Source organism: Hemicordylus capensis, chromosome 6 (genome assembly GCF_027244095.1).
Source record: "Hemicordylus capensis ecotype Gifberg chromosome 6, rHemCap1.1.pri, whole genome shotgun sequence".
In the NCBI taxonomy this organism is placed as follows: Eukaryota; Metazoa; Chordata; class Lepidosauria; order Squamata; family Cordylidae; genus Hemicordylus; species Hemicordylus capensis.
Genome location: NC_069662.1, coordinates 5,403,081 through 5,422,603, shown reverse-complemented (window position 1 = coordinate 5,422,603; position 19,523 = coordinate 5,403,081). Strand labels below are relative to the sequence as shown.

Here is a 19,523-nt window from a genome sequence, read left to right as displayed (position 1 = left end):
TTTGTCACTGTCACTGAAGTGATCGTCAGCTTCCAGCACTTTCCTATATCGCTGCTGCCCAATATAGGTGCCTGCTTGCTTTAGCTTGGCAGCTGGGATGACCTTCGCGCGTTGGGTGAGCCTACTGGGAGTGTACCTCCCTGCGTACTTCGCTCTTCCCTCCCAGGAATCTCCACGCAATGTTGAGGCAACATAGCAGGACTTGGGTGGGTTGGTCTCCTTACCATATAATAACAAAGGAGTAGAAGATAAAAGTAACTCTCAGTGGTTTGCAAAGCAGAATACACTCAACTTGTTAGCAGAATAGCTATTCAGTAAGAAAAGAAGTCCTCATATAAGGTAAGGAGACCACATTATATAAGGTATAAGGTGATCTCACCTTATATAATATGATTTCTTTTTTAGTGAATAGCTATTTCTGTTTACAAGTTGAGTATTCTGCTTTGTAAACCACTGAGAGTTATTTTTTATCTTCTACACTTCCGTAGTTCTTGATTTCAGTTTTAAATTTTTCTAGACTTATCCATTTGAGTCAAGGTTTTATTTTTCTGTCATTTGCAGGTGAGCTAGTTACCCCATGTGTTGCATTCACCATGGTCTAGCTAATCTGAGCATCTTCGCTACACTGTTCAGTCTTGCCAGTTTGTTTGTAAGCTATTTATTATTATCTATCCTAATACCTTTGTTTGAATTTTAGTTCATAAAGAATGATATCATAACTTGGGTTTAGTTTATATATCTTTGATATACTTTTAAAATCTGCTAGTCTGTTTGTGAGAAGTTGTTATAACCCAAGGTTTATCTAACTTTATTTTTTATAAAAGTATGGCTTTTATCTATTTTTAAAACTGTGTAGTTCCATATAGTTCCTTTTAGAATTATTATTTATCCTCATTGGTATATTTTTGTTATCCCCTTTTGTTATCAAAACGCATCACAATCTACTCTTCTATTGCATCCTTCCTGTTTCCTTCCTTCCCGTAGCTTATGTTTCTCTAAGACATCTCATATTTATCTAAAGAGTCAGTCTGTGGACCATGAGGAAACAACCACGGAACAGTAATTAGTTTGAAAAGTGTGTTGTTTGTATGTGCCTTTTTCTTCCCCCTTTCAGTGCATTCTCCAACGGTTGGAGTGGAGCTTCTAAGCTTCAGAGACGGTAAATGCAGAACGGAAGGATGGTAGCTGACTCAGAACAATATGGAGTTCCGAGTCCTCTGGTGTGTGGCATAGGGACACAGGGGCATAAGTTATAGGGCATAGAGTGCTGGTTTAGTAAGGGGACAGAGGGGCTGCAGCAAGGGTAGATTGAGGTGGGCCCTCCTTTTTCCTGGATCAAAAAGGTAATAGCTGTTCACCTATCCAGAGGGAAAGGATAATTTTTTTCTCCTGTAATACTACAAAAAAGCCACTAGAGGCCAGTAATGGTTCAAAAAACCCTATTATGTGCCCCATAGCCATAGATATGCACATGTAATGGTCCCTAACACAGGCTTCCTCTCAGTTTTGTTTTTAACCCCACCACCTCAAACTATAACAATACCTTACAAACCAGGTCTCTACTATATCTGTGCATATGCAGTAATGGACAGGTCAGTGGTAGGAGTGACACACTAGTTTTCAGCGAATCCACTCTCCCACTTAGAGACTCCAACCTCAGTATTAATTGATGGGCAATTGTAAATTAGTGTCCATCTAAGCCAACTAACATATGTAAATATTCGGAGGCTCCAGTTTCCTTTCTCCAGGGAATGCATGCAGACAGTTTCTTTGGTAGCCGGAAACCAGGAGTTTGGTAGGAGAGAGAAAAGAGGCAACTATTTCTGAAACCTAGCGGGGTGGGTGGGGGGTGTAGCAATCCAAAAATAAAACTCAGATGTTCTAGCTCCGTTTCCTATACATTTTAATCTCCTTCCAAGAAATGGGAATAGGATCTACCAGCCTTGGATTCCCAGGAAACCAAAGAAAGGAGAAAGAACTCCTCTTCCAAAGGCATTCCCCCTACTTTCCCCCTATCACAATACAGACTTCGGGCCCTAAGAAGCCATGTTCAATGTCTTCTTTCTTCATGCCCTCACAGTTTTAAAAATGCAACCACTTTCCCCTACAACCAAGTTGTTCCTGACTTGGCTTCCTCTTGAGTCTAAACGAACACCACACACACACACACACACACACACACACACACACACACCATTTCTCATGAGAACATTATGAGGCTAGCCAACAGCCAAAAACAAATGAGGCTGACCAACGTGGTTCTACAGGTATCTTTTTATATTGCCCCTTTAAAACCATTGCTCTCAATTAAGAAGTCCAGCATGAGGCCCCTCAGTGTTCTCCCAACCCCTCTGTGGTCGAAAGAGCAGGCCCACCAAACCGAGCAGCCCCCTTAAACCTCTGTCAGCCTTCAGTTTCCATGATCAAAAACTCAAAGATGGAGGAGAGAAGCTATGGAGTACAAAGGGTTCTCCCAAGTCTCTGACCCAACCGGAGCCGTTATTTTAAGGGAATTCCTACTTTGTGTCAAGTTTGCCAATCTCAGGCTCAGAGAAGAGAATTCTCTTTGTTATTCTCTACCCTTCAAGTTCACGAGGTTGGTCAACCAGTTGAGTACAGATCAGCCATCTTAGCTGGGAAGAGGTATTTCCCCCCCAGTGCTTCCTACCCCATCACGGTTTCTTCTCCCTCTTGACCTACAAGAGGTTCCAGTGGAGTGAAGAGACGTCTTATTCCTCATATGACAACGTCCTCCCTTCATCTTGAGGAAGGACTGAGCTCAGCAGATGGTTGGAAGCCTCTCAGTTGGCTGACCTCTCTCCACCCCATTACTTTGGCTGCCATACTAAATGAGGGCAGACACTGTAGGTCATTCATCCTTTTCCACTTTGATCTCAACGAAGGAGTTGAGATCAGGACAGAAGCCTTTGTGGCTGGGCGGGTGAGGCGGCGTGCCAGCCCTGGCTTCCTCCTCTTGGAAGAGAGGGTTGTAGAGGTGCAGGGGCAAAAGCTGGGCTTCCGCAGAGGGCAGACGGTCCGAGGGTGACCCATACACACGATTCGCTTTGGTGCCGTGCTTCGAGTTGGCGTCCAGCCGGTAGCAGAGCTGGGTGAGGGGAGCAGCACGGAATCGTGGGGGGCGCGCCACCCACACCCCCGGCTCACTCAGGCTGTCTTCCTCATCGGACATGAGCTCCTCAGTTACACCTTGCCACAAACGCTGCTCTTCCGGGCCAAGCAGGCGTGCTACCCCCGAACGGTTGGCAAAGAGCTGAAGATGGTAAGTAAGAAGGGATCGAATTAGTCATTCTAAGAATCCCATATTTGCCGCCGCCTCTGCCGTTACTCACCCCATCTGTCCTCACTGTTCCTGTTTTGTCCTTTCCAAACCTTTTGTTTCCTTCCCCACCCCCAAGCTGCTCTTCCATCCTGCTTTCTTGCTATAATGGTCCCTCTAGTGTTGGAGGACTGCAGGCCTGTCCCCTTATCCCAGGCACAACATGTAGCCCAAGGGACAGGCCTTGGCCAACTTTCAGATAGGGCCCGCCCCATCTTGGAGACAGTTCAATTTTTATTTGGAGAATGTGGATAGGGAGAAGTTCTTCTTTCTCTCACACAACACTAAAACCAGGGGTGATCCCATGAAACTGACTGCCAGGAAATTTAGGACTGACAAGAGAGAGTGCTTTTTCACACAGCACATAATTAATCTATAGGAGTCCTCTGCCATGGGATACGATGGCCACCAGCTCAGATGGCTAAAAAAGGGGCCATCCTTTTATAAAGTATAAAATCTATCCTCAAATTAATGAAGGCTAAGTTGACCGGTGGCTACAAGTCCTGATGGCTATAGGATGCCTCTGAATACTCGTTGCAGCCCAGCAGTGGCAGGAGAGGGAGCATGGCTTCATCTCCTGGTGTTTGGTTTCCCGAGGCATCTGATGGGCCACGGTGTGACACAGGGTGCTGGACTAAAAAGGCCTTAGGGCCCACCCAGCCAGGCTGTTCTTATGCTCTCTGGAGAAATCACAGCTCTCCCTTGCCCATCCTTTCACAGGTTACCACTGGCAGGAATTGATTCTGTCTCTGCAGCAGCAGCAAGAGGACACACATTTCATAGCTGGCAGTTTGTAAAGGAAACACTTCTGGGTAGCAAAGGGCTAACTGGCTGTTTTGCCCCCTCACCTGAGTTTTCTGCTCTCCTTAGTGAAGGAGGCATCCTACTGCTGCAGGGAGATCTCGGGCTCTGGTCTGAAGCAGGCTTAATTTTTGTTCTTTTAAAAGGAAGATCAGCACTGCTTTGACAAATGCAAATGGAAAACAAGTGGGATGCAGGTATAATAATCTAGTTCCCTGTTTTCACCACCTTAAAAATGTATTTTGCTGTTTCTTTGGCTGCAATTGTTAACACACACAGTTGGGAATAAACCCTACTGAACTCAGTGGGATTTACCTGTAGGTAAATATGCAGAGGACTGAGCAGTCAGTGGAGAACTAACAGGAAGGAAAGTAAGGTTTAATTATGGCTAATTTAATAAGTCTTGTCCAGTAACATGGTTATGACAGAGGGAGCCTTTGCCCCTTTCCTCCACTCTTACTATCCAGTGCTATGCATATGCTTTTCCAATGGGACTTTCTTCCAAGTGCTCATGAGATTGCAGCCTCTCTATATAGAGATATCTTGGCTGACTAAGAATCTTGTTTACTAAACTAGCCTTCAAACAGTAGTTTACCACTTTTTAATCACTGTAAAGCAAATTATACTTAAGGCCCTTTTTTATCCCCTCCCTGCTTTTCACATTTTACCCGTCCACCATTTTACTGCTGCCTCCTGATGCATGATATGCTTTATGGATGTTCAGACAAGTGTCTGAGTGGGACTTAAATTCCTCTATCAAGTTATTGGAACATGCTCATTAAAGAAATAGCCACTAAAAATTGTATTTTGCGTTGCACTAGATTCCCGCTTAATTAAATGCAGCTAGCTCCAAACATGCATTGGATCGGGCTACAAAGTTGTCCAACCCTTTCTCTGTTTACTTAGAAGTAAATAATCACTTTCAAAGGGACTTATTCCCAAGTAAGTGTGCACACGATGGCAGTCTTTAGGAACTAATTTTACTGGTCTTAGCAGAAGTTGCTCTGCATAAATATGATTAGGGCCATGCTGAAACGGGGATGAGACTGCATCTACTTTGAGTAAACATAGTTAGGAGTGGTCAAAGATCAGTCAGAACTCGGTTGATATAAAATGCACAGCTGGGCAATAAAACCCAGTCACTGCATGCATTAATTCAGAAAGCTCAATTATTAACACTTAAACTATATTGTATACGATGAAAGCGATGGTAAGTATTTGTGATAGTTCAGACCCACAGAGAGGAGTGTTTTATTTTACGACATTTGTAATTTTAACAACAAATGGTTGGCTAAAGAAATTTAGCATCTCATACTAGCATGGCCTCTTACAAACTGAAATAGAACTGAACAATTTTTTCATCTGTCAAATAGATTTTTTTTGTTTCCATATATGTACGGGTGAGAATATTTATGTAATTTCCTCCTCCGCCTCAGCATGAAACTTATGTTCATTTTCTTTGTTTACAAATGCCTGAAATAAGATTGACGTGTGCGTGCATTTGGGTTGAAAACATGACATAGGTTATTTTCAGCAGTTAAGGTAGCAGCGTGGTCCTCTTGGCTTAATAACAGCGTAGAAATGGCCCACAGAGTCACTGAGTTGTGCCTTACCCGATAGCGTCTGCTGCGCAGTTTCTTCTCCTCCTTCTCCTTAAGCCCTTTGAAGGGATTGAGAGAGTTGCGGTATTCACGTCGCTTTGTCAGAAAGTAGGCCACACAGGCCCCTAGCAAAGAACAAAAAGTGGGGACTCACAGAGAGGGAAAGCAGGGAGTGCCAAAAGGGCCCAAATGAATGACTGGTGGTGGCTACAGAGAAGGGCTGCACACCTTCAGCTCTCCAGCTCTTGTTGGACTACTACTTCTATGATCCTTAATTATTGGCCACTGTGGCTGGGGATGATGGAAGTTGTAGTTCAGCAACAGCTGGAGGGCCAAAGTTTTGTAGTCCTGCCATAATGCGAGTGCGAATATGAACAGCCAACAGTTCATACGTCATCAGTAGCTTTCAGAGTTAACACTGGGTAATGTGTGTATTTTGAAACACTGTGTGGTTTTTCTTTCAGTCCTGTCCCAGCAAAATGCAAATGTGTCTTTAAAAACAAAAAGGTTTTCAGCGACGGGGGAGGGACAGTTTTATGTTCTGGATAAGCTCTAGTAGTAAAATCCAGAAATGAAGCAGGTGGAGCATTTTTATTCTTCCCAATCTTACCTTTTAGCTCTTTATCAGTATAATTGTGGTGATTTGATACCAATTCGTGCTTCAGTTTTTCTAGCAAGAATTTCACCACAGAGATATTCCATGAAGATTTAATGCTATGAGAAAGGGAGAGAGAATGGAGGGGGAGGTAAATGCTGAAATACTCCCCACCCTTGACATATCCTAGCAATGCTTATAAATAAAGATGATGCAATCTAATGAGTTTAACTAGGAACCTGCACCAGAGTCCACAGCTTTAGGATGGAATATTTGACATATACATGAGATTAAGAAACGATCACTCCTTGGTTCTTATTTACGATCAATAATGTTGACTAGAATTCCCACTTTGCCCATAATCATGTTTTAGAAGAGATACTGGTAAATCTAGTCTTCTACCACTACTTAAGCAATCTGTGAGTGTCGAAGAATGATTAAAGCACGTTAAGAGGTAACTAATCTATGTAAACTGAATTTGCGTACGAGGCCCTAAGGACTACAAATAGTGGGGATAGCTGCAGTTCAGGAAATTAGGGATCATTTCAGATCAAGGGGGGGGGAGGTATTCTGTGTCTTTATTAGCTGTGCAGAATCTTTTTATCCTTGCACCTTCTCCTACTACTATGAGGAGGCAAGTCACACCAGCTGAAATTAATCCTTCTATGCAATCACTGGAAACATAAGAACCCTAACTCCACACTGAATCAGATGGCCCCAACCAGCACTTACCTCTCAGAGCCATCAAACCTCTTGTCATTGGTGATGTGGTTGTGGACATTATGGACCAGTTTCTGGGAGAGGAAACAAATATTGGAATGACAAACTAGAATGTTCAAAAAGTAAACCTCAACAGCAGTTTTATGAAACCTGAGCTATTAAGAGAAAGCAGCGCTCCCTTGAAAGCTAATTAAAATAAGCTTTGCAGTGTCTGAGCTGCTGATTCTATACCAAGTTCTTAGTGAGACACAAGCTCCTTTGAAAGGATGGTGGGGCCACAGCTCAGAGGCAGAGCATCTGCTTTGCTTGCTGAAGGTCTCAGGTTCAGTCCCTGGCATCTACAGGTAGGGCTGAGAGACTCCTGCCTGAAACCCTGAAGAGCCGCTGCCAGTCAGTGTAGACCAGTGGCTCCCGACCTGTGGCCCTCCAGATGCTGATGAACTAGAACACAACTCCCATCATTCCCAGCTACAATTTATTGTGGCTGGGGATGATGGGGGTTGTAGTTCATCACCATCTGGAGGGCCACAGGTCGGGAACCACTGGTGTAGACAAAACTGGGCCAGATGGACCAATGGTCTGACCTGCGAAAAAGCAGCTTCCTAAGTTCCTATGGAAGTAAAGTATGGCCACTCACTGAAAGCACTAGGTCTCTCTTGCGCCGTGCATTCTTCTGTCCAATGCTTCGGCTTCTACAAGGCAGACTCGCAAAGCCCAAAGAAAAACGTGGTTCCTCTGAATGCAGCATGGTGTCCTCCAGGGTGTTGCTGTTAGGGGATACTTCTGGGCAGGAGAGAGAAGGCTCATCCACAGGCTGAGGAGGCATCTGAGGGGCAGGAGAAGCGGGTGTGGCATAGATCCGCTGCATGGAGCTATCTACGGTGGGAGATTCTTCCGTTACCTGGGGAGGGAAAGACTTTGACAGCCCATAATAGTGACATAAGAACAGCCCTGCTGGATCAGGCCCAAGGAGGCCCATCTAGTCCAGCATCCTGTTTCACACAGTGGCCCACCAGATGCCACAGGCAGGAGTTGAGGGCATGCCCTCTCTCCTGCCGTTGCTCCCCTGCAATTGGTACTCAGAGGCGTCCCCCTCAGTCCCAAATAACAGCCTTCTCCTCTTCCAGCTGCACTGTTATTCTCAACCTGTAACTACCCTCGCCTGGACCTCCAAGTCACCCCTGCTCTGCCATTCTGTCTCACAGGTGCTCTCCCTTCCTGAGCATATTTTCACAAATGGGAACTTTATTATTCAGTTGGTCTATAACACAAGTGTCACGCTGACACTGGCCAGGACTTTTATTTCAAAACCTCTTTTTATTCCTCATTGTCAAAATCCACACTTGGCACACACACCGCAAGAGGCTGAAAGATGCTTTTTCGTGCCCCCCTGTGAAAACATTCTGGCACTAAACTCTCCCCCAACTCCAACGTTGCCAAAGCCCCTTAATCTCACCATGAGCTGCTCCGGTCCCACTTCCATACCAGCCTTGGGATCCTAGATACACACACACTTTTCGCTCGTGCCAGGGCCCCTCAACCCCAGGCCACAACAGCAGAGCAGCGCTTGGCATGACTCCCAGAATGCCTCTCTCCTGAGCAGGTCTTTGGCAAAGAAGGCGAGAGATGCCATCAAATATTCATGAGGCCATCTGTGCCTGACCGGAGGGACATGGGGATTGTGTGTGTTTTGTAGGGTGGGAGGGACAAAGAAGCCCCTAATCCTCCAACTACATACCCCACCAAGGCCCCCAGGTCCCAGCTGCACAGGCGAGAAACCCAAGTGGCCAGGTGGCCCGGCTGCTGCTGCTGCCCCCAGCTGCCTCAGCTCCTCAATGACCACCTGGACGCCATTTCTGAAGCCCTCGGCCTCTCGTTCCTCTTCCTCATCATTGTTCTCTTGATGCTCCTCTGGAGGACCCAGGGGGCTCGCTTTGAGGGTTGGGCCCATTCCGCGGCGCAATGCTCCCATTTCCTCTTCCAGCCGCCTCAAGGTCTCGTTGTTGGCCCTGGCTAGGCTCAGCGCCACCTCCGCAAGGCTCACGGCCTTCTCCACACGTTGATAGATGATGTGGAGGAGCTGGTCCGACGACTGCACTGATAGCCCAGTCCCTGTCACCGTGATGGGAGTGCAAGGTGGGGATGAGGGTGGTGGGGCAGCTCCCTGAGCGCCGGGCTCCTGCTTGCAGGTGCAGCAGCAGCATTTGGCCTCTTTGGCGTTGGGAGGCGAGAACAAAATGGTGGCACTGAACGACATTGATGTGAATTCGACAGCCCCGGAAGCGATGAGAGATTCTGGGCATTTCTCAGCAAAGGCTCTTGGAGAAGGCAAGGTAGGCCCCAGTCTGGGTCTTGGTGGCTTAGCTGCAGGTGCAAGTCGACGGCATTTCAAGGAAGGAGCAGACACTGGTCGCTGCTGAAGCAAACGAGGCTTCAAGGAAAATGGGTTTTGTTTGTTTGTTTGTTTAAATTGTTAATGTCAATAAACTGGAAAACATATGCACATCCATCTCTGAACACCCGAAGTACCCAGAGATAGGTTCTTGTGTCTGAAAACAAACCTGCCAGCACCCACTAGGAATCCCGAGGACAATCAAATCAATGGAACTAGGGCAGGTCACTTGATACTTGCATTCATTCTGACATCATTCCAAATTTATGCTAAAAGCAACAAACAGTGCACTTTTGAGGTTGAGCATTGGCGTGTCTGGCTCAGCTTGTACATTTGAATCTATAATTCACAACTGACCTATTATAAAAAAACTTCTTGTTCTACTCCAGCCCAGAGAACATGGCAAGAATTTAGCTGAGCCGCTCAGGTTCTGCAAAGCTCACTTTAACATTTCTTTGCAAGGGGGGGCAAGATCCTGCAAAAAGTGCTTTGTTCTAGCAACTCTGGTTGTGTAAAGCCTCTGTTTGCTCACCTGAACTTGCAGGTGTACAAAGTTACTTTGTTTTGAACCAGAACACTCAGATCTTGCAAAGCTTTGTAAAAAATCTCTTGCATATACCCATTCATTCATTATCAGTTTATTGCATTCCCTCTCTCTCTCTCTCTTTGGGGGGGGGGAGGCAGTGACAACAATGGGAAGCATCAAAGTGGGAATCCCAACCCCTCCCCTCCCCTCGGCATAGTGGATATCTTATTTCCCACACACAAGTGATCACTGTAGAGGCGGTGCACATCCTTTCACGATTTGCATATTTAAATTCCGCGCGCCCCAGGGCGGGGAAAAAAGGGCCGGGCGTTTGCTATTGGTTTTCTGCTGTGGGGGCCAACGGTTCCGAATCCCGCGTCCCCCAGAATTCCATCCTGCGTGTGCAGCGCGGCGGGAAGAGAGAAGGCACGAACGCCGCAGTCGTGTACAAAGCCAACAGCCCTCCGCCGCCGCTCTCCGATTGGCCTGTGCCGAGAAGCCAGAGGCAGCCGATTGGCTACAAGCCGTGGTGCCTTGGCTGGGGGGGGGGCGAATGGGAAGAAGGGGAGGGGAAAAGCGAGGGAGACGACGGAGGAGAAGGGGCTCTTTAGGGACGTCTGTGAGGGCAGGCTGTTTTCATGGCTGCCTCTCCAGCCCAGCGCGGCTGAAGGATTTTTCACGACTCCACAGCACAGGCATCCATGCCAAGTCTAACACCACATCCCCCCAAAATAGCCGTCTAGCCGCAAGATTGTGTCACTATCTCTTATTCCGAAAACAAAGTACATATTTAAATAAATGCCCCCTTTGTCACCACCAACCACATTTTCCAAAAGGTTGACTCAAAATCCTGTCAAAGACACCAAAATGGCTGACATGAGCTACCCAAAGACACGCCAAGGCCCTCACCTCTCGCCCCCTCCAATGGCTGCCCCAGCACAAGGTCACCCACATGAGGGCACTGAGCAGTATCTATCCTTGCTCCAACTGACACCCCCTACGTTTAAACATATGTTTCCAGATACCACCAGTTTTGAGATTAGCCCCCATAACTGTCCACAGCAGGATCCTGTGTGTCCCCCGCCACTGCTTCAGATCATATCTAGCCTTCCCTTTTCAGTTTACGCTCACAAATTTGTCACTTTCCCCCCGGGGGGGCAAAACACACTCATCGTTAAAGATCAATAATTGCCATTTTTAATTTATCTCTGGTACACAGCCCGTGTACCAAAGTATACACAACGCTACCATACAAACTAGAACAGATCCTCCAAGTTATTAGCCAAACTTCCTTGTGCCATAGCGTCTTCAAGGTCACAGATACTTTGAATACTGGGGACAATTTTGCAAAGAATAAAGTGATGTTCAGATTGGAGTGAGGGGGTGGGTTCATAATTACTACCAAAAGCAGCTTCTGTACTCCTAGGCAATAATACAGATTTTTAAAAATCTGAGGTTTGGAAAATGCAACCTTTTTATCACTCTTCAGCCGTCCTGATTGTAGGAACAAAAGGATGATTAACATAGATTGGCAACCCACCCTGATGGTATGAAATAAGCACCTGCAAATCTCCAATCATCCTCTCGTACAAAACAAAAGATTAAATTTGAGACAAGAGAAGTTATATTTAGTATCTTGAGCAAATACATGCTTTACTGTTCTGCAAGCCGGATCATGTAAACATACCCTCTGTGTGCCTAATATGGTATATATCTGCACTCCCAACTACACATTTATATTTCTAATATTCTTCCCGTCTACGAGCATATACACCATAGTATCAACATACAAAAGATTACATGGTTTTACTCTAGTTTAAGTAGCCTAGAATACACTACCAATAGTTGTTAAGAATCGCCAATTCCAATTAGCACCTCCACTTTACCCACAAAATGTAGGAAATTGTTTCCCCCTTTCTTTAAGACCCTGTGGTGGTTGAAACACTTTGAAGGGCAACCAGACAATGGTATCTGATCAAGTATGTCCTGCTTTCCATATCCCTGCACACTTACCCATTAATTGCAATATATACCCTCTATCTTCCTTTCTGCCCTATCTTCCCTCTAAATCCACATAGCCTCTCTACAGTTGGCATGTACGTATCTGTTGCCAGGCACATCCCAGCTCTCCTGCTTCCTCCCTCCTTCATACTGTCACGTACAACCCTTCCCGCCCCGCCCCCGCCGCCTTGTCGTATATTTCCCTGGGAAGGCCAAACAAACAAGGGAAGATTGGGGTGCCTCCCCTTCCAATCCTTCCCCTTGCCACCCCCCAATTTCCCACCATTCTATCCCCACTCCCACACGTCCCTGGGAAAAGGATACTGGAAGGTCGTGCAGCTCTTTGTATTCGTGTGTGTGCAAGGGGGGGGGGGAGGATGTGCACCCTGCTGCCAACCGCCACACCCCCATGCTCCCCCCCTTCTGCCCTGATTGGCCAGTCTCCTGCACGCACACAAACACACACCAAAGCTGCACACGCATTCCTGAGCAGGGCCCCAGCAGGGGACACCTAGACTGGCTGGGCACTGCCAATTTTTTCTTCTCCTGGACATGTACAACCAGGCTGTTCTTTATTTTTCCTCCTGCTGCTTCATCCACACTGTCCTAATCCTTTCCTTAAACATTTGTATTATTTTGTTTCTCCGGTTTTTCATGCTCTGCTGATCCTTTCTGCTATCCTTCCATACTTTCTGCAGCCCAACCTGTTCTCATGCTACTCCCATCAGCTTTGATCATGCTCTTTTGCTGTGTCTCGCGCACACAATCCTCCTTTTACCTATCTGCCCCCTTTCCTTGATCATCCTTCTAGCAATCCTTTTCCTTTCTTCACCTCTTTGCAGCAGTACTTCAAAAGAATTCCTTTGCCCTTTCCCACTTTCGTGTTCCCTACTGCGACTCTGTTCCAATGATCCAATCTTTTCTTCTAAGTAAGCATGGAGGACAGCTCTGGGGAAGGAAAGGGCATTTAGCTAGTAAGGGTTTATTTTTTAAAAAAAACCCAAACCCTCTCCTACTCAACCACACCTCCATTTTAGCCTCCCTCCTTCCCTTTATCCCTGCTGCCCTGCAGCTGGCAATAACCTTTTCTGTTCATATTAAGTTCTATGCACTGCACACACAGCCTTTGCGTCAATTGGGTGGGAACCAGGAGATGCAACAGTGCATAAAAGTATTTACGAAGGTTCTGCTTGATGAGGGGGGCCAGAATGGGTTAATGCCAGCCTGTAAACATCAAACAGAAGGGGGGGATCCCATGAAGGTGTGAAGGACAAGGAACTGGCATTACCTAAGGTGCGTGGACAGCAACTGGGTAACGGAGAATAAGGTAAAGCAAGCCAAGAAATGGTAGCAATCATCAGAGAAAGAAAGACCCTGTTTAACAGCCATTTGACTTCCTCCCTCGGTATCACAGACACGTATGCTCCAGTGCCTGTGGGAATAGGCGACCTTCTGCTTTTTGCCTAGGAACGAAACTTTCAAGAGACATTTATCTCTCAGCTTCTGTGCCCAAGCACTCACACCCATGCAGCTAGCCAGCGAGCTTGCCCCTCTAGGGCATCCCTCTGCTGGCATGAATCCAAAGCCCACACCACACCTCTGATGGGACTAAAGCAGCCAATATCTCTTTTGCCCACCCTGATTCTCCAAGAGAAGACAAAAACCCATATTGGACAGTAACATTTTTAATTCAAAACATTTTGCTACAGCAGACATCGGTCACAAGTGAAAGTGAAGCCGCCACCCCAGGGCCAGTCTGTGAGCCTGTCATATTCCCTCCCTCCACCTCACTCCTTCTCCACCATGTGGGCTAAGTATTCTCCATTTTCTTAGTGGGAGATCCACAATTCTAACTCTAATACTTCTGTGAGCTCCTTATTGCCAGCAATCCCTACAGACCCGAATGGAATGCCCCTTCCCCCTACAGTCCACCATCTCAAGCCGGGGTGCCATGGAATGATGCATGCAACTTGGCCACATCATCACTGGAGACACGGATCCAGCCATCCTGGCGTACATGGTAGAGGTTGACTGTGCCCCCTGAGTAGGCATCTCGGTATGTGGCTTGGTAGATTGCACGACGGGCCAGATCGTAGGCTTCCTCAACGGAGAGATCATGAGAGTAACCACGGTCCATCACTCCGTAGGCATAGACTGATCCGGAGCCCACTGAGAATACCGTGCCCGAGATGCGGTTCCCTTCACTGTCCACATAGTACAAGCCTGAAAGGCAGGGTAGAAAAGTTCAGGTTATTGGGACTCTGCAAATTCCTTACAATGGCCGTATCAGGCGTAAGGTTCACTCTTCTCATATCAGAAGATTCTTGGTAAAGAAGTTCTCAATATTTATGGCCCCACACATCACCTTGTTCTTCAAAAGGCTGCCTACAGGGCACATCTAGCCTGCTGAGCCTCTCAGAATGGGGCTCTCCAAGCATCTCAGCACTACAGTTCTTACATATAATCGTTAGCATTTGTACAGTGCTTTTGAATGTGCAAAGCACTTCACATGCATTATCTTGGAGCAATTCATCCTGTAAGGTATTATTATCCCTATATTGCAGCTGGAGAGCAGAGACTGGGAGGAAGTGGCTTGCTTAAGAGCAGCTCATGAGCTCAGGGCAGAGGTGGGATTTGAACCAGGGAAGTCCTGACAGCTCGGTCTCTTCACCACTATGCTAAACCAACTCCCACATGGATTCAGACATGTAGATGTGCAATATCAGAAGAAAACTGATGAGGCTCACCGCTCATGGGTTGGGGTTTTTATGTTGCAGCTACAACTAGGCTGTATTGCACCACACCCATAGAAAATATTTGGACACAACAGGGGTTCCCAACCTGTGGCACTCCAGATGTTGCCGAACTCCAACTCCCAGCATCCCCAGCCAGAATAAGTTATAGCTGGGGATGATGAGTTTTATTTCGGCAACATCTGGAGTGCCACAGGTTGGGAACCCCTGGGCAGGGGTGTAGCTAGGGGAGAGGGGGCCCCGTGTTCACCTCTCTCCCTGGTGGCCCCCTGGAGTGAGGGAGATAACGAAAAAATAGGGATGGGTGGAGCTGGGGGGTCCTCAGGAGCTGGAGGGCCGGAGTTCTTTGAACCCATCCACTCAATTATAACTCCACCCCTGCCCCTGGGATACAATGAATCCCCCACAGTAATTGATGGGACACAAAGTAGGTATAACATCACTGGGAAAGGAGACTGTGTATGAGGCAGGAGCCTCTGGGGCAGCTGGTCCGAGGATATGCTAGCCCAACCCACTGTCTGAGTACACTGATACAGCAGAGCAATATTTTCAAGTAAGAGTAATAACCAGATTTCAAAATCCACCACCAAAGTTCCCATCCCCCTCCACTGATCCACTCAAAACCTAGGAAGAGGGCACAAGAGTCATTTTTCTTCCACTGTTCCTTGCTCTATTTAACCTTCCAGAACGGTTGACATTGCCCAGGAGGACTACCCCTCCAAAGACAGGGTTTCCTAGCTTTGTGACCTTGTGCTTCTGGAACAAGCTACTTTGTGTAGGGGACGTAACACTCAAAACACTGGTGGGTTCCTTTCTACATGAACAGCTACACTCAGCTCCAGTCTTTTCTCATGCAAAGCGAAAGCAGGTTGTCCTCAGGAAAACCTGAAAGATGAGGGTGGGGTGCATTCGAGGGCAGAGTTTGGGGAGTGAATGGACAAGCACACACACCAAAGGGTATGGAACAAGATCCTCATGGCAATGTTAAAAGCATGAAGGATAAAGAGAGCAATACCTGAGGTTTACATCTTGGTCCCAAATACATGTAGATGGATGCAAATCACACTGATTTCAGTGGAATTTATTCCCAAATGTGTGTGCTTAAGATTGCTACCTTTGTGCGACTCAAGTGCCCTCAAATGCATAAACAAGAAAGATATTTATCAAATAAACTAAGGAAACTGACATGGTCCATGTAAGTTCTGTGATATTTATCTCCAGCACTTCAGTCTGATCCAATGGACTGCTATGTGAAGAAGAAAGGCAGACAGGACCAGATATATTGCTTCTTATACCCACAGAGCATCACATGGACAGGTGTTTACAACAGAACACAGCTTCCAGAAGAAGGGTTTTGCTCCATGCGGATCAATGCTAGTCCACACAGACCAGGAGAATCCATGGGGGCGGGTATGGAGGGCACAGCAACTATCATGTCAAAGCAGCAGTGGCAATACCAAGCCCCCAGGTTAGTTAGCATTCCTGCTTGGAGGTACTGCCATTTCATCCCCACATCTGGGAGCATCCTTAACACAGCTTTAACATTACTCTTGGCAGGTAAACTTGCAAAGTGAAATGGTGTTGGAAGAGTTAGCTGTCAATCACTTCCCCAATAAGCAAGTATCTGCCAGATAACTTGAATCCAGGCAACAAGGCCATATGTTTCCCAGGCTATCAGGTTCCACCTCCACATCTCCTCTCCCAACTTCAAAATGTCATACCACACAATAGAATTCAGTTCTAAAAACAAAATCTAGAAAACTAAACATGTTTAAGTTGGGGTAGTTTAAGCATACCAAAAGCAACAGAACATAAAGGACTGGGGTATCTGGAAAGCTAGTCTCAAGTGAAATAAGAGGTAATGTGAACATTGGGCCCTGAGGGAGGGAATTGTGAAGGTCAGGGGGAAAGTTGTGCACCACACAGTATTACCCCTTGAAGTACTAAGCATCTATGCAAATGCAGCTAACTTTAGAGCAATCAGGAGATTGCAGAAATGGACATATGCACTAGGGATGTGCACAGAACTGGTTCAGCACTCCTTTTCGGGAGCGTAGAACCAGTTCTGTCGAACCGGCATTTGGACCAGTTCTGAGGGCAAGGAGGGGGTTGCTTTAAATGGCAGGGAAAGCGCTGCCTACTTGTCAGCCCCCGTCTCTTTCTCCTTGCTGGCACTCTCTCAAAAAGAGTGGGCGCAGGACTGCAGCGTTCCTCCTTGCAGCCCTGTTCAGCATCTCCATGCAAATGGCCAACGTGCGTGCATGCTGTGTGCATGCGCGTCAGCCATTTGCGTGGCAACGCTGAACGGGGCTGCAAGGAGGAACGCTGCAGTCCTGTGCCCACTCTTTTTGGGAAAGCGCTGGTGGGGGAAAAGTTACAGGGCAGGGATAGGCAGGTAGGAAGCACCCCTCCCCGCCCTCCTGGGAGTGCATAGAACCAGTTCCGTGTACATCCCTAATATGCACCTCTAAGAAAAGAGGACAAAATACCCAACACTTAAAGTGTTTGGGATTTAGTGAGATGAGGTGGTGAACAGAGGAATTTAGGCTGCCAAAAGCTCCCAAGGAGCATATGATGTCCTCACCTGGCCCTCGCTTGTCCCAGCCACAGATCATGGTACCCATGGATAGCCCCATGCCCTTATACTGATAAACCATGTTGGCCAAGAGTTTGGAAGCAGCAGCCACCGAGATCCGCTCCTTGTTGCGGAGTTCATAGATCCGGCACTGCCGTGCCAGCAGCCGCTCCCAGAAGCTGCAGTCTGCTGCACCGCCAGCCATGGTGCCCAGCAGGTAGGGGTTGATCTCGATGACCTTTTTCACAGTTTGTGAAGCAATGTAGACACCTGCTGTGGCCCGTGAATCCACTGCCACAATGACACCATGCTGGAACTGGAAGAAGAAGAAGAAGAAAAGAGGAGATCAAAATCATGAATAGCGCTTAAAAGTTACCTCAGTCTGGGTAGTTGCTAGTCCAAACCATCACCTGCTAAAAGAAGAGGCCAGCTCCAGGGAGTTGACCCCAACTGGCCAGGTGATAAGATGCCAACTTCAAGAGCCACCCATCTGCCACTCCAACATGGGAGACACCAAAGCAGCCTGCCACTGCCTCAAACAAAACTCCCAAACTGCAACAGGATTCGTGACATCAGCTCTTCCATGGGGTGCCCACAAAGGGAATGATAATGAGAGGCATCCATGTCTAGACATCTCTTCTGAAAACCCAGGGGACAACCTCAAACTGCCCTCTGACATTCATGGCAAAGACCAGTGCTCCATCTGCAGGGCCGGATGTTGTTGCCTACAACTCCCAGAATCTCCAGCTGCAATGGCTTTTGCTTGGAGATGATAGGAGTTGTAGTCAACAACATCTGGGAATCCCTGTTAGAGGGATTCTAACACTGGCAAGGACCAATATACTCGGGTTTTCTTGGCTCTGTTCCCCACTTTTTGCTCACCATCACCCCAAGCTGTCCTTCTCAAGCTGCTTCCCCAAAGCCTGCCCTCTTCCTTCCCTATCCAAGCACCAGCTCCCCAGAATGCCCCCGCCTCCAAGTCTCTCTTGCCCCCACCAAAGCCTTCTCCCGACACAGCTTCCACCCATTCCCTCCCTCAACTGTAGCCCCCTATCTTCTCCAGACCTCCCCTCTTCCCTAGATCTGTTATACAAAACCCGGACCAGCCATCCCCCTCCAATATCCTGCCCCCCACTGATTCACCCCTCCAGATCTCCTGCTATCCTACCTCCAGCACCCCCAAGGACTACACACCCACCCACCCACTCCCTCCAAAGAGCTAAGCTCCGCCACTCCTCCCAAACCTGCCCTCCTCTGACCCCCCAAGCCCAAAGGACACCACCACCCCGGCCGCAGCCCCTGCCCCACCTTGAAAGCCAAGGTGGTGGTCCCATGCAGCAGCTCAATCTTGGCCTTCTCGGAGGCGCCGCCTTGGCCCAGGCTGCTGGGGCCGGGGGCGGCGAGTGCCAGGGGCAGGCCCGAAGCCTGGCTCTGCGTTACATGCTCCTCTCCACCGCAAGCGCCAAGCGCGAGGGGCCGAAACTCGCTGCCGGCCCCGAAACCAAAGAACCCGGCCCTGTTCACGGGCAGCTGCGGCTGCACCAGGCTGGCCAGCGCCATCTTAGCTAAGGGTGAATCGCCGTGACTCAGGGAAGCTTCAAGGCCTATGTCCTATATAGACTCCGGACGCCATATTAGGAGAGGGCAAGCGCGCGTGAAGCGCATACCTAACTGGGCATCAGGCGCCATCTTGTTTCGGCTTCATACTCGGTTGAAGCCGCTGTTCGCCGTTTGTAGTGAGGGAGCAGCTATGTTGCCTGAGGTACGGTGACAGAAGTAAAAGAGTGCGCGCCATCTTGGCTAAGGGCAATGCTGGACTTGAAAGGCTTGGCATAGCAAATAGGGATGCCTTCGTGCAGGGGAGGAGTCTCGCGCCCCAGCCGCGCCCCCAGCGTCTGACGTCAGGGGGTGCGGCTGGGGGCCGGTGGCGCTGCTCTTGCTGGCTTCTCTCCGCTACCGCTACGCCTCTTCATCCAATGGAAAGAAAATATGACCGTCGGCATCTTCATTTTCCTTGGGGGAATGTCATACTGGGAAAGAAAAAGGATATCGTTCCGTAACATTTAAGAAAAAACAGAGTAGAAGCAATCAAAAAGAAATTAGGCTTTTCTGCACCAGATATGTAGCTTTTGTCCTGTGGAACTCACGGCCACGTGTTGGCATAGAAATAAAAAATAAATACTGGGCTAAACTTAGTAATCAGAGACAAGCTCGGCAGTTAT

General features: G+C 47.8%; 2 protein-coding genes across 4 annotated transcripts; both read right to left on the bottom strand.

Annotated features, from left to right (window-relative positions):
* Positions 1-2,259: 2,259 nt before the first annotated feature.
* C6H14orf93 (chromosome 6 C14orf93 homolog) lies at positions 2,260-12,282 on the bottom strand. 3 transcript variants are annotated; one of them, XM_053263300.1, is made up of 7 exons: positions 11,535-12,282; positions 8,793-9,485; positions 7,692-7,955; positions 7,067-7,128; positions 6,350-6,453; positions 5,752-5,864; positions 2,260-3,271 (listed from the first exon to the last, which is right to left on the bottom strand). In XM_053263300.1, exons 1-7 carry the CDS (start codon positions 11,550-11,552, stop codon positions 2,870-2,872), a joined length of 1,656 nt encoding a protein of 551 aa, XP_053119275.1. In that variant the 5' UTR covers positions 11,553-12,282; the 3' UTR covers positions 2,260-2,869. The 3 variants fall into 3 exon arrangements, with proteins under 3 accessions (XP_053119275.1, XP_053119277.1, XP_053119276.1); XM_053263302.1 differs by having other exon boundaries at positions 11,986-12,137; XM_053263301.1 differs by lacking the exon at positions 11,535-12,282 and having other exon boundaries at positions 8,793-11,513.
* A 1,360-nt stretch (positions 12,283-13,642) lies between these two features.
* On the bottom strand, positions 13,643-18,931 carry PSMB5 (proteasome 20S subunit beta 5). The gene is made up of 3 exons (XM_053263304.1): positions 18,610-18,931; positions 17,311-17,617; positions 13,643-14,196 (listed from the first exon to the last, which is right to left on the bottom strand). Exons 1-3 carry the CDS (start codon positions 18,859-18,861, stop codon positions 13,910-13,912), a joined length of 846 nt encoding a protein of 281 aa, XP_053119279.1. The 5' UTR covers positions 18,862-18,931; the 3' UTR covers positions 13,643-13,909.
* Positions 18,932-19,523: the final 592 nt, after the last annotated feature.